This window comes from Jaculus jaculus, chromosome 7 (assembly GCF_020740685.1).
Source record: "Jaculus jaculus isolate mJacJac1 chromosome 7, mJacJac1.mat.Y.cur, whole genome shotgun sequence".
NCBI classification, from domain to species: Eukaryota; Metazoa; Chordata; class Mammalia; order Rodentia; family Dipodidae; genus Jaculus; species Jaculus jaculus.
Genome location: NC_059108.1, coordinates 69,880,943 through 69,899,509, shown reverse-complemented (window position 1 = coordinate 69,899,509; position 18,567 = coordinate 69,880,943). Strand labels below are relative to the sequence as shown.

Below are 18,567 nucleotides of genomic sequence, written 5' to 3'. Positions count from 1 at the left end.
GATTAAAGGTGTGCACTACCACGCCCAGCAGCTTAAAATATTTTATTCTCTAAATTTATTTACTGGGCGGAGAAAGGCAAAGAGAGAATGGGCATGCCAGGGCCTTCAGCTACTGCAAACAAACTCCAGATGTATGCACCACTTTGTGTATGTGGCTTATGTGGGTACTGGGGAATCAAACCTGGGTCCTTAGGCTTCACAGGCAAGTGATTTAACCACTGAGCCACCTCATTTTGTGCATCTGGTTTTATGTGGATACTGGGGAGTTCAACCCAGGCTGGCAGGCTTTGCAAGCAAGTGCCTTTTGCTGAGTCTTCTCCCAAGCCCTAAATTAACTATCAACAACCTCCATATAGGCAATATACCAATATCATAATATACTACTACCACTCTTCCTCTTTCCCTCTCCCCTTCACTAAATCCTTCTTTCCAACTATTTCCTTTTTTAAACAATATTTATTTTATTTATATGACAGAGAAAGGGAGAGAGAATGAGTGTGCCAGGGCCTCCAGCCACTGCAAACAAACTCCAGACACATGTCCCCCCTTGTGCATCTGGCTAATGTGGGTCCTGGGGAATCAAACCTGGGTCCTTTGGCTTTGCTGTCAAACACCTTAACCACTAAGCCATCCCTCCAGCCCTAGTTCCTCGTTTTTTTTTAAAGAAAAAATTATTTATTTTAGAGAGGGAAAGACAGACAGTGAGGAAGAGGCAGAGAGAAAGAGAATGGGCACACCAGGGCCTCCAACCACTGCAAATGAACTCTAGATGCATGCAACACCTTGTGCAGCTGGCTTATGTGGGTCCTGGGGAATCAAACCTAGGTCCTTAGGCTTCACAGGCAAATGCCTTAACCGCTAAGCCATTTCTCCAGCCCTTGTTCCTTTTCTTTCTTTTTTTTTTTTTTTTTTTAAATTATTAAGTTGGACGTGGTGGCGCACACCTTAATCCCAGCACTTGGGTGGCAGAGATAGAAGGATGGCCATGAGTTTGAGGGCACCCTGATACTACATAGTGAATTCCAGGTCAGTCTGGGCTAGAGCAAGACCCTACCTCAAAGAAAGCAAAACCAAAAATAAATAACAATTATTAAATTATATTTATTGAGGGAAGTATAAAGCCAAGAAAAGACACCCACATGGCTAGATATTCCATGTGGAAGGCCTGGAAAAACTTCAAAGAAAAGAGAAAAGAAAGTTCAAGGAGCTCCTGCCTTGTGGAGGGCCGAATGAGATAAAAGAACCCATGTGGAGGGGCCAGATGTGGTGGTACATGCCTTTAATCCTAGCAATTGGGAGACAAATGAAGGCTAGCCCTGACACCAAGTTCCAGGGGCTGAACTTAACCAACCACAATGTTTGTTTTTCTTTGTTTAAATAGACTCTAGATGCATGAGTCACTTTGTGTATCTGGCTCTTTTTTTTTTTTTTTTTTTAAATGTGGGTACTGGGGAATTGAATTCAGGTTGTTAGGCTTTACAGGAAATTACTTTAACCACTAACCCATCTCTCCAGCCCCACAATGTTTAAATCCTATGAAAGACTTCCCTCCCAGGAGGGGTCCTGGTTGTGGAAAAACAAGTCTAGGGAACTAGGCAAGAGACAAGGAATCAGATCATCTTTGATTTATAGCAAGTGCAAACTTTCCTGCCTTTTTTACTTTCAGAAGTCCAGTCACCTTAACTAACCAACCCCCTCCCATGAGAAGATACTAACTGCTGTCAGAGGAAAGGGAACAATTATGTCAGATCTTGAACTACTTCCAGCTGAACAGGGGTGTAGAAATATGGCAGTTAGAGAACCTCTCCCAGAAAGGGGAACTAGTCTAAAGGATCTTGAGAGTGTATTGATGGAGTATAGGAAGAGAATCTTGGAAGAAAATGTTGGGGAGAATGAAAGTAAAGAGTTAATAAGGAGTGAACATACAGCACACTGGTCACCTTTAGGGTTTTCCTTGTAGACTAGTTCTTGTCCTTGGGAAACATTTGAGGGAACCAGATAGTTGGAGTTGGACTGTCTCAGGACATGAGCTGGCTGAGATTTCCTCCCAGAAATGTTCACTGAATGACACATGATCTGGCCTGAATCTTTCTGTATGGCTTGTAAAATAGATGCGATATTAGCAAAGTTATAGGAGTATATACACAACATTTAACCTTGATAATGGTGAATACACCATATTTTGTAGGCAAGCACCTTAACCTCTGAGCCATCTCTCCAGCCCTATACCATATTTTGTATAATAGCCTTCCAGAGTGTACCTTTTTTTAATTTGTCCCATTGGGTGCCAGTACAGATTGTACAATATATTGTTGGCTTCAGGACTTACTTAATGATGTCCTGGCACAAGTTAAAAGGGACTCACCATTGTTTTCAGTATAAGGCAGTCTTTTTCAAAAAGATTTTATTTTTATTTATTATTAGAGACAAAGAGAGAATGGTCACACCAGGGACTCTAGCCACAGCAAACGAACTCCAGACACATGCACCACTATGTGCATCTGGCTTACGTGGGACCTGGAGAACTAAACCTGGGTCTTTAGGCTTCACAGGCAAGTGCCTTAACTGCTAAACCATCTCTCTAGCCCAGGAAGTGTGTTTAAATTAAGTGACCTTAGTCAGAGTCATCCATATATATTTTAGATTTCAAAATAACCATTTTGACATCTATGTTGCCTTTTCCTTATTATAGAATTAGAACTATTAGAGATGGAGCCAATATGCCTTAAGACCTTGTTTGTTTCCCCTTTTGGAAAGCTCTTGTTGTATTACTTAATAGGCCATTCATATAATAGTTGAGATATCCCTTTATCTTTCTTTTTGTTTGTTTGTTTGTTTTTTCGAGGTAGGGTCTCCTAGCCCAGGCTGACCTGGAATTCACTATGTAGTCTCAGGGTGGCTTTTGAACTCACAGCGATCCACCTACCTCTGCCTCCCAAGTGTTGGGATTAAAGGCATGGTTATACATTTCTCTCTGAGTGTTTAAGACCAAGCAGGTACACCAAATTAATTAAATTTAATCAAGGATTAATTTTGGAGGTCACTAATGGCTCTCCAAAGGAAACTTTAGGGACCCAGTAGTAGCTTTTCTGATACTGGTGTTGTCTGTTAGGATGAGTCAGGGCCATGCTGGCCAAGTAGTTTTCCCTTCTTTGGGAAGCATAGGAAGACTGATTTCTTTTCTCAGTTGTGACTCTCCTGTTTCAGACTGTACATCGTTTCTGGGTCTCTGTATCCTCCCTGCTCAGGAAGACAGGTTTACTTAACAGGGGGCCAGTGTAGAATTGTCCCATCATCTCCAGTGGTCTCATGACCTGGGGGGAAGACAGGCCAAAATATTGGCCTTTTTAGCTCTACTGAATCCAGCTGGCTTTGTCTTCTACATAGGTTATTAGAACACTTAGAAAGGAAGTTATACCTGCCTTGAAGGGTATACATATATAGCACATTTGATTACTCTAAGTTTAGTTATCCTCTGATGGCATAGACCATATCTGATGCACAGAAAGCAGGCATGTCTTATCCCTTAAATATGTACTAGCTATAATAAATTCAGACAGAACCTGTTACCAGTATTGAAGACAATACAAATCTAAACCAATTAATTTAACTTAGAAATTGTCAGCAAAAGACAAGACAATATAAAGTCTTGGCAACTGTATTTGAAAACATCTTTGATTTGTCCAGATACCTGTGTGGGTACAAATTACCCAAGGACTATTGGAAACATTCCCAAAGAGCTTGAAATTATTTCTCTCAGATGAGGACTATTGAGCATGAGGCTGTACCCTAAAGCAGGGAATATGTCTTGTGTTAATTCTGTTAAAAGCAATGGACTTAAAATGACAGAAATGAAACCATTGTTACATATAATACAGCAGAATCTGGTTATTGTTGAACCAAAACCACTAAGCTCTAATACAACCCTTGACAAATCTGTTTTGAAAGAGAGAACAGTTTGACAACCAATATTTTTAGCTTAATCTTGCATAGCAATTGGATCTTTTATGTATAATAGGATAAAACAATTTTGTCTTACCCATGACTTAAAATTGATAAAGCTAAATATGTTGTGAATAAAAAAATTAAAATTAAAAAAGGTATTCAGTAACAGGAAAAAAAATTGATAAAGCTTAAGCAAGCTATCCCAACATATTTTACCTAACAGGAGAATAAAAGTTATAATGGCTGAAAGTAAATCACTTAAACCTAAGTGATTAAACTTCGTTATTTATTGGTTTTTTATTTTTTATTTTTTTTGATTTTTTGAGGTAGGGTCTCACTCTAGCCCAGGCTGACCTGGAATTCACTATGTATTCTCAGGGTAGCCTTGAACTCACGGCAATCCTCCTACCTCTGCCTCCCAAGTGCTGGGATTAAAGGTGTGCGCCACCATGCCCGGCTCATTATTTATTTATTTGCAAGCAGAGAAAGAAAGGGCAGGGAGAGACAGAACATCAAGCATACACATGTATGTACACATTAGGGCCTTTAGCCACTGTAAACAAACTCCAGATGTATGTACCACTTTGTGCACTTGCCTTTATGTGTGTACTGGGGATCAAATCAGAGTTGTGAAGCTTTGCAGGCAAGTACCTTAACTGCTTGAGCCATCTCTCCAGTGCCCTCCTGTTTTGAAGTAGGGCCTTGCTCTAGCCCAGGCTGACCTGGAACTTACTATGTAGTCTCAGGCTGGCCTCAAATTCATAGTGATCCTTCTACCTCTGCCTCCCAAGTACTGGAATTAAAGGTGTTCCTCACCATGCCCAGCAAATCCCTCTTCCTTGATGTCATCATTTTATCCGCACCACCCTCTCCCCACATTATGCAGGTGAGGCAGTCTTATGTAGGCCAAGCTGGCCCTGAACTCCTTGATCCTGCCTTCCCCTCCCAAATGCTGAAATTATAGGTTTATAGCACCATGCATTCACGTGGTGCTGGGGATCAAATCCAGGGCTTTGTGGATGTTAGGCAAGTGCTGTATCAACAGGGCCTCAATGCCAGCCCCTTTAGAGATGGAGTCAAGACCAGTAACATTTCGGATTTAGGGGCTGGGTGTGTGGCTCAATGGTAGAACTCCTGTCAAGTGTGTGCAATATCTAAGGCACAATCCCACCCCTCCCCTTGCAGATCAAATGTAGCACATACCTTTAGTCCCAGCACTCAGGAGGCAGAGGTAGGAGGATCGCCTTGAGTTCAAAGCCACCCTGAGACTACAGTGAATTCCAGGTCAGCCTGGGCTAGAGCAAGACCCTACCTAAAAAAATTTTTTTTCCTTAAAAAAAGAAAGTCTAACCAGGCGTTGTGGCTCATGCCTTTAATCCCGGCACTTAGGAGGCAGAGGTAGGAGGATGTGATGGTTAAGTTTGTGTCAACTTGATCTGCTTAGGAATCCACAGACATTCCTTGTAAGTGGATCTCTGAGGTTGCTTCTAGGAGGAATCCTTCCCCCAGGGTGAGCCCTTCCCTCAGAGTGGGCAGCCCCTCTCAGAGTGGGGGGGTGGGCTGTATCTAAAGAAACTCTGGGGAGGAAAGTATCCCCTCCTCCTCCCTGGCTGCTGGTGCTGCCTGTTGTTCCCCGCTTGCAGCTTCCCAGCGTGGACTGGAGAGCTGTGTGGACTGAAGAGCAGCGCCTCTCCAGGATGTCTCCAGGCCTTCCTTGCCAGGTTGGGACTGATGAGGCATCCAGCCTCCTGGACTGAGCAGCCACTGGGTTCCTTGACTCGCAGGCCTGCAACCTGCTATTGTTGGACTGCCATAAGCTAATCTAGTAGGTTCCCTTTTAAAACAATTCACTGTATCAGTTTTGTTCCTCTAGAGAACCCTGACTGATACAGAGGAGCTCCATGAGTTCAAGGGCATCCTGAAACTACATAGTGAACTCCAGGTCAGGGTCTAGGCTACAGCAAGACTTTGCTGAAAAAAAAAAAAAAAAAAAATTCTAGAAAACTAGAAGACAGTGGCAGCATCTATCACACAGTGTTTACCAGCAGTCAGATGTTAAAATTTGAGGCCTCAGCAGTGACATAAAGCATGTTTGGAGCTATTTTCACTTGCTCTTCCTGCCATTCTAGAGCTTGGAATTGTGAGACTTGCAGTAGCCACAAAACATCATCATCTTTTTTTTTTTAATGAGTTTTCCTCTTTATTTTCTATATACTCCAGTAGGTGATCTGGAAATCTATATCTCCAGCTATCATTTTGATAGGAAAATCAACATAATAGCAACTGGGCATACAAGAAACAATATGTAAATAAGAAAGGTAAATTTGGATAAATAGTTGTTGCTTTTCACATGGCAATAGGACAATATACACAAAGCTAAAAAATGAAATACAGAAATGAAACAAGTTGAGTATATTATCTAATCTCATTTCCAAGTATAATACCAAAGATTGTTTTTTACATCTTTTAAGTTTCGAATTGTAGGAAATAAAAGGAGCTATATATGAGGGAGAGATGAACATCTTCCTGAAACCTTATAATGAAACCTGGCCACTTTTCCTGGGAGGTTAGTATCAGATGTTTAAGATGCAGAATGAAGTCAGGAAACAAAGCAGGTGTGTATTTTCAAGCCCATGGTTCCATAATGGATACTAGACACTACCTACAGTCCATCCTTCAGCAATATGCACAGGTCAGTTCTGGGGTTTATCTGGAAGTAGTCCATGCTTCTTTCCTGCAGGCTAATCCCATCTGTCTCTGCTGGTAGAATTTCTACAGTGGAAAACATGAAGGTAGATTTGCATGTTCACAACAATAAGGACTCTGAACCCATTACATAAAGTTTAATATTTAACTATAAACTAACTCCTCTTGTTTTCCCATGGATTTTCCTCATATCATTGCACAATGACTAACTTTTCCAAACAAAGTGGTTTTTTTTTGATGTTTGTTTTTTGGTGTTTTTTATTGTTGTTGTTTGTTTCATTTTTGAGGTAAGGTTTAACTGTAGTCCAGACTGGCCAAGAATTCACTCTGTATTCTCGGGGTGGCCTGGAACTCACAGCAGTCTTCCTACCTCTGACTCCCAAGTGCTGGGATTATAGGCGCGCACCACCATACGTGGCTGGTTTTTTTTTTTTTTTTTTTTTTTTTTTTGAGGTAGGATCTTACTCTAGTCCAGGATGACCTGAAGCTCACTTTGAACCATAGGCTGGTCTCCTCCTACCTCAGCTTTTGGAGTATTAGGATTAAAGTCCTGTGCCACAGGTATAGTCAACTAAATTTATGGACCTTCTTTTATTTGTATTCTACTAAATTATACTAATCCAAAATCCACACATCATTTAATTTCCCAGCCCTGAAAATATGTACATATATAAAGGTTAAACATAATCACAGTATGAAATCTTAACTCATAGTAAGTGGTTTTATTATGTTGTTGTTTCTCAGCACCTAGGATGGCACCCAACCAAGGATGATCTTGAACTACTAATCTTTTTGTTTTTTGTTTTTTGTGGTTTTTTTTGAGGTAGGGTCACACTCTAGCCCAGGCTGACCTGAAATTCACTATGTAGACTCAGGATGGCCTCGAACTCATGGCATTCCTTCTATCTCTGCCTTCCTAGTGCTGGATTAAAGGCGTGTGCAACTATGCCCAGCATGAACTGATCCTCCTGCCCAATTTCCAAATGCTGAGGTGACTTGTATACTCCTGCACCTAACTAGAAATTTTTTTTTTTGTAGCTGTTGTTTTATTTATTTATTGACAACTTCCATGATTGTAAATAATATCCCATGGTGGTTCCCTCCTCCCCCCACTTTCCCCTTTGAAATTCCATTCTTCATCATATCACCTCCTTCTCTAAATCAGTCTCTTTTAAATCAGTCTCTTTGATATCATGATCTTTTCCTCCTATTATGATGGTCTTGTGTAAGTAGTGTCAGGCACTGTGGGGTCATGGATATCCAGGTCATTTTGTGTCTGGGGGGAGCATGTTGTAAGGAGTCCTACCCTTCCTTTGGCTCTTACATTCTTTTCATCACCTCTTCTGCAATGGACCCTGAGCCTTGGAAGGTGTGGTAGAGATATTTAAGTGCTGAGCACTCCTCTGTCATGTCTTCTCAGCACCATGGTGCCTTCTGTGTCATCCCAAGGTCTCTGCCATCTGAAAAGAGAAGCTTCTCTAACCAAAAGTGAGAGTAGCATTAATATAAGGGTATGAACATTAAGAAAAGTGCTTACTGGGCAGTTTGGTGAGCATAATATATGCAGTTAGGCAGACAGCAGCACACATTACACTCCTAGGGGTCATGAGTACCCTGTTGTAGGTTTTCAGTATCAAGGAGGTATTCCCTCTTATGGAGTGGACCTCCAGTCAAATTAGAGGGCCGTTGGTTTCCCCATAACAGACAAGCCACTATTGTACCCATTGGCTCATTTGGCCTGGCTGGCCAAATATAAGGCTTGCAGTGTCCACTGCTGAGTATCTGAATTCTCATTCTCCCATTGATGCAGTGTGGCTTTTTCCAGCTTTCTGTCAGCTGGCCTACATGGAAGAAGTTTTCAGTTCAGCTCCAGCAGGATTTCTCAGTGAATTGCAGCCCAAGTATGTGGAGACTTCAGCAATAGGGTCTTACTTATCATCTATTCCTGATGGGAAACTAAGGACCTCAGCAATGTACTATAATGTTTTGGGGGCATCAGGGACCTCCCTGGCCAACAACTCACTGGAAGGTATCCCATCCCTGGCACTGAAAATTTTTTAGTAACAAACTATGGCTACTGTGTGCTCCATTGTCCAAAAGAGTAGGTTTCTAAATGACTTATTTATATCCTCTTTAGATTTTGATTAGCCCTCCCTCCACCTTTCCTTTACTCAATCTCTTCCCCTGACCTCACTTGGACCTTTTCACCCCCATTAATCTATCCTTCTACTTACATATATACAATACCTTCCTATTAATCCCACCCCTCCCTTTCTATTCCCTTTATATCTCTTTTCTAACTTACTGACCTCTATTACTGAGTTTTCTTCCTACTCACACAGAAGTCCAATAATTTGTAACTAGGATCCACATATGAGAGAGAACATGTGACATTTGGCTTTCTGGGCCTGGGTTACCTCACTAAGTATAATCCTTTCCAGATCCATCCATTTTCCTACAAATTTCATAACTTCATTTTTCTTTACCACTGTGTAGAACTCCATTGTGTAAATGTGCCACATATTCATTATACACTCATCAGTTGAGGAACATCTAGGCTGGTTCTATTACCTAGCTATTGTGAATAGAGCAGCAATAAACATGGTTAAGCAAGTATCTCTAAGGCAGTGACCAGATTGCATTACTATCCAGAGCACAGAGGGGTTCCTCTTTTTCTGCATCCTCGCCAGCATTTATGGTCATTTGTTTTCGTGATGGTAGCCAATCCGACAGGAGTGAGATAGAATCCCAATGTAGTTTTAGTCTGCATTTCCCTGATGACTAGGGATATAGAACTTTTTTTTTTTTTTTTTTTAGAGTGACAGACAGAGAAAGAGGCAGATAGAGAGAACGGGCGCACCAGGGCCTCCAGCCACTGCAAAGGAACTCCAGACGTGTACGCTTCCTTGTTCATCTGGTTAATGTGGGTCCTGGGGAATCAAGCCTCGAACCGGGGTACTTAGGCTTCACAGGCAAGTGCTTAACCACTAAGCCATCTCTCCAGCCCATGTAGAACATTTTTTTTAATTATTCAATTATTTATTTATTCATTTGAGAGAGAGAGAGAAAGGGAGAATGGGCGCACGAGGGCCTTCAGCCACTACAAACGAACTCCAGATGCATGCGCCCCCTTGTGCATCTGGCCAATGTGGCTCCTAGGGAATTGAGCCTCGAACTGGGGTCCTTAGGCTTCACAGGCAAGCGCTTAACTGCTAAGCCATCTCTCCAGCCCCATGTAGAATGTTTTGTAGATGCTTATATGCCATCCATATTTCTTTTTTTTTTAAAGATTTATTTTTTTTTAAATTTTTTATTTATTTATTTGAGAGCGACAGACAGAGAGAGAAAGACAGATAAAGGGAGAGAGAGAGAGAGAATGGGCACGCCAGGGCTTCTAGCCTCTGCAAATGAACTCCAGACGCGTGCACCCCCTTGTGCATCTGGCTAACATGGGACCTGGGGAACCGAGCCTTGAACCGGGATCCTTAGACTTCACAGGCAAGTGCTTAACTGCTAAGCCATCTCTCCAGCCCAATATTTCTTCTTTTGAGAACTCTTTATTTAGTTCCATAGCCCACTTTTAAATTGGCTTGTTTGATTTATTATTTAATTTTTTGAGTTCTTTGTATATCCTAAATATGAATCCTCTATCAGATGTACAGCTGGCAAAGATTTTTTTTTTCCCATTCTGTAGGTTGCCTCTTTGCTTTATTCACAGTGTCCTTTGCCATACAAAAGCTTTGTAATTTCATGAGGTCCCAGTGGTTAATCTGTGGTTTTATTGCCTGAGCAATTGGAGTTATATTCAGAAAGTCTTTGCCAAGACCATTATGTTGAAGGGTTTCCTCTACTTTTTCCTCTAGCAGTTTCATAGTTTCAGGTCTGATGTTAAGGTCTTTGATCCATTTAGACTTAATTCTTGTGCATGGAGAGAGATGAGGATGTATTTTATCCTTCTACAGATACATATCCAATTTTCCCAGCACCATTTGTGGCTGTCTTTTCTCCAATGAGGATTTTTGGCATTTCTGTCTAATATCAAGTGGCTATAGCTACCCGGACTTACATCTGGGTCCTCTATTCTGTTCCATTGATCTACATGTCTGCTTTTGTGCCAGTATCATGCTGTTTTTGTTACTATGGCTCTGTAGTATTGGTTAAAATCAGGTATGGTGTATCACCAGCCTTATTTTTGTTGCTCAAAATTGTTTTAGGTATTCAAGGTTTTTTGTGATTGCAAATGAATTTTTGGATTGTTTTTTTCTATTTCTGTGAAGAATGCCATTGGAATGTTGATTGGATTGCATTAAATGTGTGGATTGCTTTTGGTAAGATTGCCATTTTCACAATATTGCTTCTTCTGATCTAAGAACAAGAGATATCTTTCCATTTCCTAGTGTCTTGTGCAATTTCCTGCTTGGAGTATTTTAAAATTTTCACTGTAGAGATCCTTCACTTCCTTAGTTAGGTTTATTCCAAGGTACTTTATTTTCTTTGATGCTATTGTGAATGGGAATGATTCTCTGATTTCATCCTCTGTGTGTTTGTTGTTAGCATATAGGAAGGCTACTGAATTCTGTGTTTACTTTGTATTCTGCTACATGGATATAGGTGTTTATCAGCTCTAACAGCTGACTGGTAGAGTCTTTAGGGTCCTTTATGTATAGAATCAAGTCATCTGCAAATAATGATAACCTGATCTCTTCCTTTCCAATTTATATCCCTTTTATGTGTGTCTCTTGCCTTATTGCTCTAGCTAAGACTTCCAGTTCTATATTAAATAAAAGTGGGGACAGTGGACACCCTTGTCTTGTTCCTGACTTTAGTGGAAAAGCTTCATGTTTTTCTCCATTTAGTATTATATTGGCTGTAGACTTGTCATAAATAGCCTTTTTTATGTTGAGATATGTTCCTTCTATTGCCAGTCTCTGTGGGACTTTTATCATGAAGGGATGTTGGACTTTGCCAAATCCTTTTTCTGCATCTAATGAGATGATCATGTGATTTTTGTCCTTCAGTCTATTTATATAATGTATTACATTTATTAATTTGCATATGTTGAACCATCCCTGCATCTCTGAGATAAAGCCTACTTGGTAGGAGTGAATGAACTTTCTGATATATTCTTCTATTCTGTTTGCCAATATTTTGTTGTGAATTTTTGCATCTATGTTAATGAGGGAGACTGGTCTGTAATTTCCTTTTTCTGTTTTATCTTTGCCTGGTTTTGGTATGAAGGTGATGATGGCTTCATAGAAGGAGTTTGGTAGGATTCCTCTTTTTCTATATTATGAAAAAGTTTAAGAAGCATTGGAGTTACTTCTTCCATGAAGGTCTGCTATAAATTCACCAGTGTATCCACCTGGGCCTGTGTCGGACATAGGCAGGGCCCTGAGTTAAAGCAAACCTAAGTTGTTTGATAGGAAGGCCCCAGGCTATGGAGAGGTTGCAGCAGCCTGAACTGCCTGTCATATCTTGGGGCCCAGACTGGAAGGGGAGTTCCTCCCCCCATTCTTGGGGGTTGCAGTGAGCCAGGATACTCCCCCATTCTTGGGGATCACAGTGCACCTGGTACCCCCTTCCCCCACCGCACAAAATCTCGGACCCCAAGATCTGCAGGAAGTAAGGCCACTCCTCCTCCAAGCACAGGATACCTGGACATTCAGAAAGGACTAAGACTTTGCCCATAACCCTGTGACCTTTGGCCAGTTGCCTAGGAAACTCCTTATATAGTAGCAGCTGGCAACCTTTGCACAGCCCATCCCCCTGCCATTGTCTATGTGCTGGAATCTATGTACAAGCAATGTACAAGCAACCTTGTACATATATCCAATCCCCTGAGGACCCTCAACTGCTTATAAATCCATTTCCCTATTGATTAAACTGAACTGTTCACAGAGACTGTCTCCTGAAAGTCTTTTCTTTCATCATACTCACAACCTTGATCTCCATAATTGCCTGGGCTCTTTGGGGAACCATGGCCAGCCCGAGGACCCAGGAACCCACAGGCCTGAACTTTTCTTTTTTTCTCTTTTTTTTTTTTGAGGTAGGATCTCACTCTGATCCAGGCTGACCTGGAATTAACTATGTAGTTTCAGGGTGGCCTCAAACTCACGATGATCTTCCTAACTCTGCCTCCTGAGTGCTGGGATTAAAGGTGTGTACCATCACGCCCGGCTCTGGAATTTTTTTAGTTGGGGGATTTTTGATAACTGCTTGGATCTCCATACTTGTTATAGGTCTATTTAAGTGTTTAATCTCATCTTGACTTAATTTAGGTAGGTCATATAAATCAAATAAATCATCCATTTCTTTCAGATTTTCAAATTTAGTGGAGTATATGCTCTTATGTCACTATGATTTTTTGAATTTCTCTGGTATCTGTTGTGATGGTGCCTTTTTCATCTCTAATTTTATTAATTTGTGTCTCTTCTCTCTTTCTTTTGGTCAGATTTGCTAATCTTGTTTATCCTTTCAAAGAACCAACTCTTTGTTTCATTGATTCTTTGGATTTTTTGTTGTTTCTATTTCATTAATTTCTGCCCTAATCTTTACTGTTTCTTCTCGTCTACTGATTTTTGGTTTGCTTGGGTCTGTTTCCAAGGCATTAAGGTGAAGTACTAAGTTGTTTACTTGTGCCCTTTCTAATTTCTTTTTTTCTCTATTATAAAAATTTATCAAAAGAATCACTTGAGGTTTTTATAAGGATTGGGTCAACAAGGTAAGAGTTTTAAAGCAATTTAAAGCTTTAAATTCCATTTAATCCTACCAAGTAGAACTTCAAGTAAATCCTCCATTACTCTAGGTAAGAGACAGCTTTTGAGCCAGAAAAATTATTTCCAAGCTCTACTCTTACCTGTTTTCTAACCCTAAAGAGAGCTAAGCCTGCCCCAAAAGGTAACAGGCAGTAAAACACCCCAACAGCCAAGGCAGATTGAGCCAAAAAGATATGTAATGAGCCCATTCTCTTTCTCTCTCTATTTCTCTCTCTCCCTCTCTTTTTGCGATAGGGCCTCTCCACATAGCACAGGCTGGCTTTGAACTTTGGATCTTCCTCCATCAGCCTTCTGAGTGTTGACATCATAGACCTGGACCACCACACCTGGCTTAAACCAGGACCAAAAACCAAAATGAAAACAACCAGGCACAGTGGCACACACTTCTAGTCCCAGCTACTCAGGAGGCTGAGGAAGAACTGCTTGAGCTTAGGAGTTTAAGGCCAGCCCTGACCACATAGGGCCCCCTCTGTCCTCCTAAAAAAGAGGCACATATGCTGGGCATGGTAGTGCATGCATTAAATCCCAGCACTTGGGAGGCAAAGGTAAGAGGATCTTTAATGAGTTCAAGGCCACCCTGAGACTACATAGTGAATTCCATGTCAGCCTGGGCTAGAGTGAAATCCTATCTAGACACCCTCCCCCCCCCCCAAAAAAAAGAGGCACACAACCCTTAGGACATAAGGACAGCAGTAGAGAGTGGTAAGGCCATGTGGGAAATTACATCTCCTGGCATGTCCTTCACTTTGAAAGTCAAAAAGCTTGACTGGCACCAAGCACTCAAGGACCTATGGAAGTAACTAAAGTCAGCAGTCTAAGGATAGGGTCTCCCCAGCCTCTTTTCAAGGGACTGTACCCAGGGGCTTCCTCATGCTAGGAAAGCATTCCACCACTGAACCACACTCCCCATCCTAACTCTACGTTTTACTTCAAACAGGACCCACTGGCCTTGAACTCATTCTGTGACCCAAGCAGGCCTTGATCTTGTGACCTCCTACTCAACTACTCCATTATTCAGTATCTGGGATTTAGTCTGTGCCACAGGCTGGCCTAGGACTGGGCTGACATGAAGGCTTCCCAGTTCCATGGGACATTTAACCAGACAGGAAACTTGATGGCAGAGATGAAACTTTAATGGGTATTATGTCTGAGGTCAGCCTCTCTCCCAGCAAGCCTAGCTCCCAGAGGCTGAAGCTGGTAGGACTGTGCACTAACTCTGCCGCCTCCGTCTCCTTAGGGCTGCTAGTTTTGGGGGAGATTCTGGGCCGGATGCTTCTCCCACTTGACTTCAACCACTTTGTACAGCTCCAGTGGTGGCTTGGACATCTTCCACAGAGGAATGGCCACTTTTTCCAGCCTGGATGTCCCGATCTAGCAGCTTCTTGGTGAGATCTTCAGTGACAGTGGAATTCTCTAGGCAGTTGGCCTTCCGATTAGGGAGGTGTCTAGGCTGAGACTTGGGATGGAAGTACCTCAGGGCTTTGAAGTCGTTGTGGATGGCATGCCCCACCACTATCTTCTCGGAGAGTATCTTCAAAATCTGGACCCGAGCAATCTTAAAGGGTGTGGCATTCACCATGTGGCACTTGAGAATGCCTCTCCATCTGGGCCGGTAGTCTACGATTTGGCGGGGGGGCCGGATGTACTCATCATAAAGTACATCACCACTGTAGTTGACAATGCTGCACCTAGCCAAAGAACTAACCTGCCCTTTGTGTCCTGTGCCCACCATCTCACAGTCAATTGCCACCATCTTCCCTGGCAAGTTCTGGGGTGCTTTGGAGCGTTCAGTCTCTGAGTAAGTTTGGGTGAGTTCTGGGTGGCACTCTTCTCAGGGGGCTTCTTCTTGGGGCGGGGTGGGCAGTGCTTCATCTTTGGAAGGGCACTCTGAAACTCGCTCAGCAAATCGGTTGTAGCTACAACAGAACCCGTCCTCTGTAAAGGGGTGGGGGTCAGCCAAGTCATTGCCGCTTTCTTGTCCACAGACTGAGGCGCCAGAACAGCTGCCTCCTTCTTTTGTGGCTGGGAAGGGATCTTACGAGTGCCATTCACCTTGGGGGTTTCCCCTTTCTTGGAAGGTTCTGAATGCAACTTTGACACCTTGCTAGGGGGCTGGTTCTTTTTATTTATAAGTCCCTTCTGTTCCAGGAATCGTTGCCTCTTGACAAAATGTTGATGCTTGGCATTTCCTTCAAATGTCTTTTTGGGAGGTGCCCCAGAATCCAGATTCAGAAGTATGGTAGACATGAGGACGGTGGGTACAGGACAGCAGTAGAGAAAATTGAGTTGAGTGGTAAAAGGACAAGGGACTCATTCTCTGTAGAATCCTTCAGTGCAACATGTGGACGTCTGCAGTAAGCCTTGGAGACAAGAGTGAGCCTGGCACCTGCACCCATAGGCCTCCTGGTAGGGCCACGCTATGATCGCAGGCATGTGGAGCCGGACATGGTGAGCAGTGCGCACAGCCAGAGCAGCCAGGTGGCTGGATCACTTCTGGGGTCTCCCCATGTGCCACACACAGCCTCGGCCTCAGGCAGCTGGGAGGAGATGGGCTCCCCGGCACCCTAGGCTCTTTGCAGGTACAACTCGAAGACCAGGATACACCACCTCTTCTTAATATAGGTACTTAAAACTATAAGTTTCCCTCTTAGGATTGCCTTTATTATGTCCCAAAGGTTGTGGTATGTTGTGTTCTCATTATCATTTAATTCTATGAATTTTTTTTTCCAAGGTAGGGTCTCACTCTAGCCCAGGCTGACCTGGAATTCACTATGTAGTCTCAGGGTGGCCTTGAACTCACGGGGATCCTCCTACCTCTGCCTCCCGGGTGCTAGGATTAAAGGCATGTGCCACCACGCCCGGCTTTGATTTTTTTTTTTACTTTATTATTATTTTCTTTTTTTCTTGAGGTACAGTCTCACTCTTTAACTCAGGCTGACCTAGAATTCACTATGTAGTTTCAGGGTGGCCTTGAACTCACAGTGATCCTACTACCTCTGCTTCCCAAATGCTGGGATTAAAGGTGTATGCAACCATACCCGGCTCTATGAATCTTTTGATTTCCTTCTTGATTTCTTCATTGATCCATTTGTCATTTAGTAGTGTATTTTTTAGTTTCCATAATTTTGTGTATGCCCCATAGCTTTGCTTGCCATTGATTTGTAGCTTGATCCACTGTGATCAGATAGAGTGCAACGAATTATTTCAATTTTCCTGTATTTATTAAGATTTGTTTTGTGTCCTAATATATGATCTATTTTAGAGAATGTTCCATGTGCTGCTGAAAAGAATATGTATTCTGCAGCATTTGGATGAAATGTCCTGTATATATCTGTTAGGTCCATTTGTTCTATGACCTCGTTTAATCCACCTGCATCTCTGTTTATTTTTTGCTGGAATGACCTGTCAATTGATGAGGGTGAGGTGTTGAAGTCACCCACTACCATTGTGTTGGGTGTTATCTGTGACCTTAGTTTTAATAGCATTTATTTGATGAAGTTGGGAGCCCCCATTGTTAGGTGCACATATATTTAGGGCTGTAATGTCCTCCTGTTGGAATGAGGCTTTAATAATATAAAGTGACCTTCCTTATCTTTCCTAAGTAATGTTGGTCTGAAGTCTACCCTGCCAGATATTAGGATAGCAACCCCTGCTTGTTTTCTAGGCCCATTTGCTTGAAACACCTTCTTCCAACTTTTCACCCTAAGATAGTGTCCATCCTTTGTAGAAAGGTGAGTTTCTTGGAGGCAACAAATTGAAGGATCCTGCTTCTTAACCCAGTCTGCAAACCTGTGTCTTTTGGTTGGGCATTGAGGCTTGATCTTAAGAGTTATAATTGCAAGGTGTGTATTTATTTTTGCCATTTTTTGTAGTTCTCTGGTTTTACCTTTGCTCTCTTGTATTAACTGGTATTTGAGTATGGTTTGTTTTATCCAGGTTCCTTATATGTGTTCTTTCTCTTCAGATGGAGGATTCTTTCAAGTATTTTCTGTACAGCTGGTTTTGTCTTCAAATATTCCTTTAAACTGCTTTTGTTGTGGAATGTCCTTATTTCTCTATTTGAATGGATGGCTTTGCAGGATAAAGTAACCTTGTTTGACAGTTATCTTTCAGAACTTGGAATTCATCGCTCCAAACCCTTCTGTCTTTTAAAGTTTGTGTTGAGTAATCTGCTGTGATCTTGATGGTCTTGCCTTTGTAGGTAACTTGATTTTTCTAACTGATTTCAATATTTTTTCTTTGGTTTATGTGTTTGGTAATTTAATTATAATATGGTGAGGAGAGGTTCTTTCCAGGTTTGTCTAATTGGTGTTCTAAAGGATTCCTGTATCTGCACTGGCGTCTGTTTCCCAATTTGTGGGAAATTTTCTTCTATGATTTTGTTGAAAATATCTACTATGCCTTTGGAGTGAAATTCTTCTCCTTCTATACCCTGAATTCTTATGTTTAGTTAGTGTGCCTAATATCTTGAAATTCCCATTCATACTTTCCTATTAGTTTGTCTTTCTCTTTGTTGGACTGTATTAGATCTGCCACGTGGTCTTCCAGTTTAGATATATGGTCCTCTCCTTCATTCTTTCTACTTGTGAGATTTTCTACAGTTTTTTATTTCATTAACTGTGTTTGTCATTGTTAGTAATTCTGACTGGTTTTTCTTATTTCTATTTCCTTATTTATATCTTGTATTGGCCTCCTCATTACATTAAATTGGTTTCCTATGTCTTCTTTGATTCCTTTGATTTCCTGTTTCATTCTTTTGATTTTCTTTTTTTAATTTATTTTTGTTCATTTTTATTTATTTATTTGAAAGTGACACAGAGAGAAAGAGGCAGATAGAGGCAGAGAGAGAATGGGCGCGCCAGGGCTTCCAGCCACTGCAAACGAACTCCAGACGTGTGCGCCCCCTTGTGCTAATGTGGGTCCCGGGGAATCGAGCCTTGAACCAGGTTCCTTAGGCTTCATAGGCAAGCACTTAACCGCTAAGCCATCTCTCCAGCCCCTCTTTTGATTTTTTTAAACATATTTATAATGATTCTTTTGAAATCTTTCTCAGGCATTTCCTCTAAATAAGTCTAACATTGAAGGTCATGTCTGATGCATTTATACTTTTTGGTGGATTTATGTTGTTTTTGATTTTTTT

The 18,567-nt window shown here is 41.7% G+C and overlaps 1 protein-coding gene and 1 pseudogene across 3 annotated transcripts in view; both read right to left on the bottom strand.

Moving 5' to 3' along the window:
* Nucleotides 1-6,127: 6,127 nt before the first annotated feature.
* The window catches only part of Rnf212b (ring finger protein 212B), a 141,048-nt gene continuing 128,608 nt past the window's right edge, over nt 6,128-18,567 (bottom strand). For all 3 annotated transcript variants that reach the window (XM_045155607.1, XM_045155609.1, XM_045155608.1), the window contains one exon: nt 6,128-6,717. Coding sequence is in view for 2 of the 3 variants with exons in the window: in XM_045155609.1 (XP_045011544.1) it covers nt 6,608-6,717 (110 nt within the window). In the remaining variant the exon portion in view is untranslated. The remainder of the gene's footprint in view (nt 6,718-18,567) is intronic.
* LOC101605816 lies at nt 14,571-16,044 on the bottom strand (annotated as a pseudogene).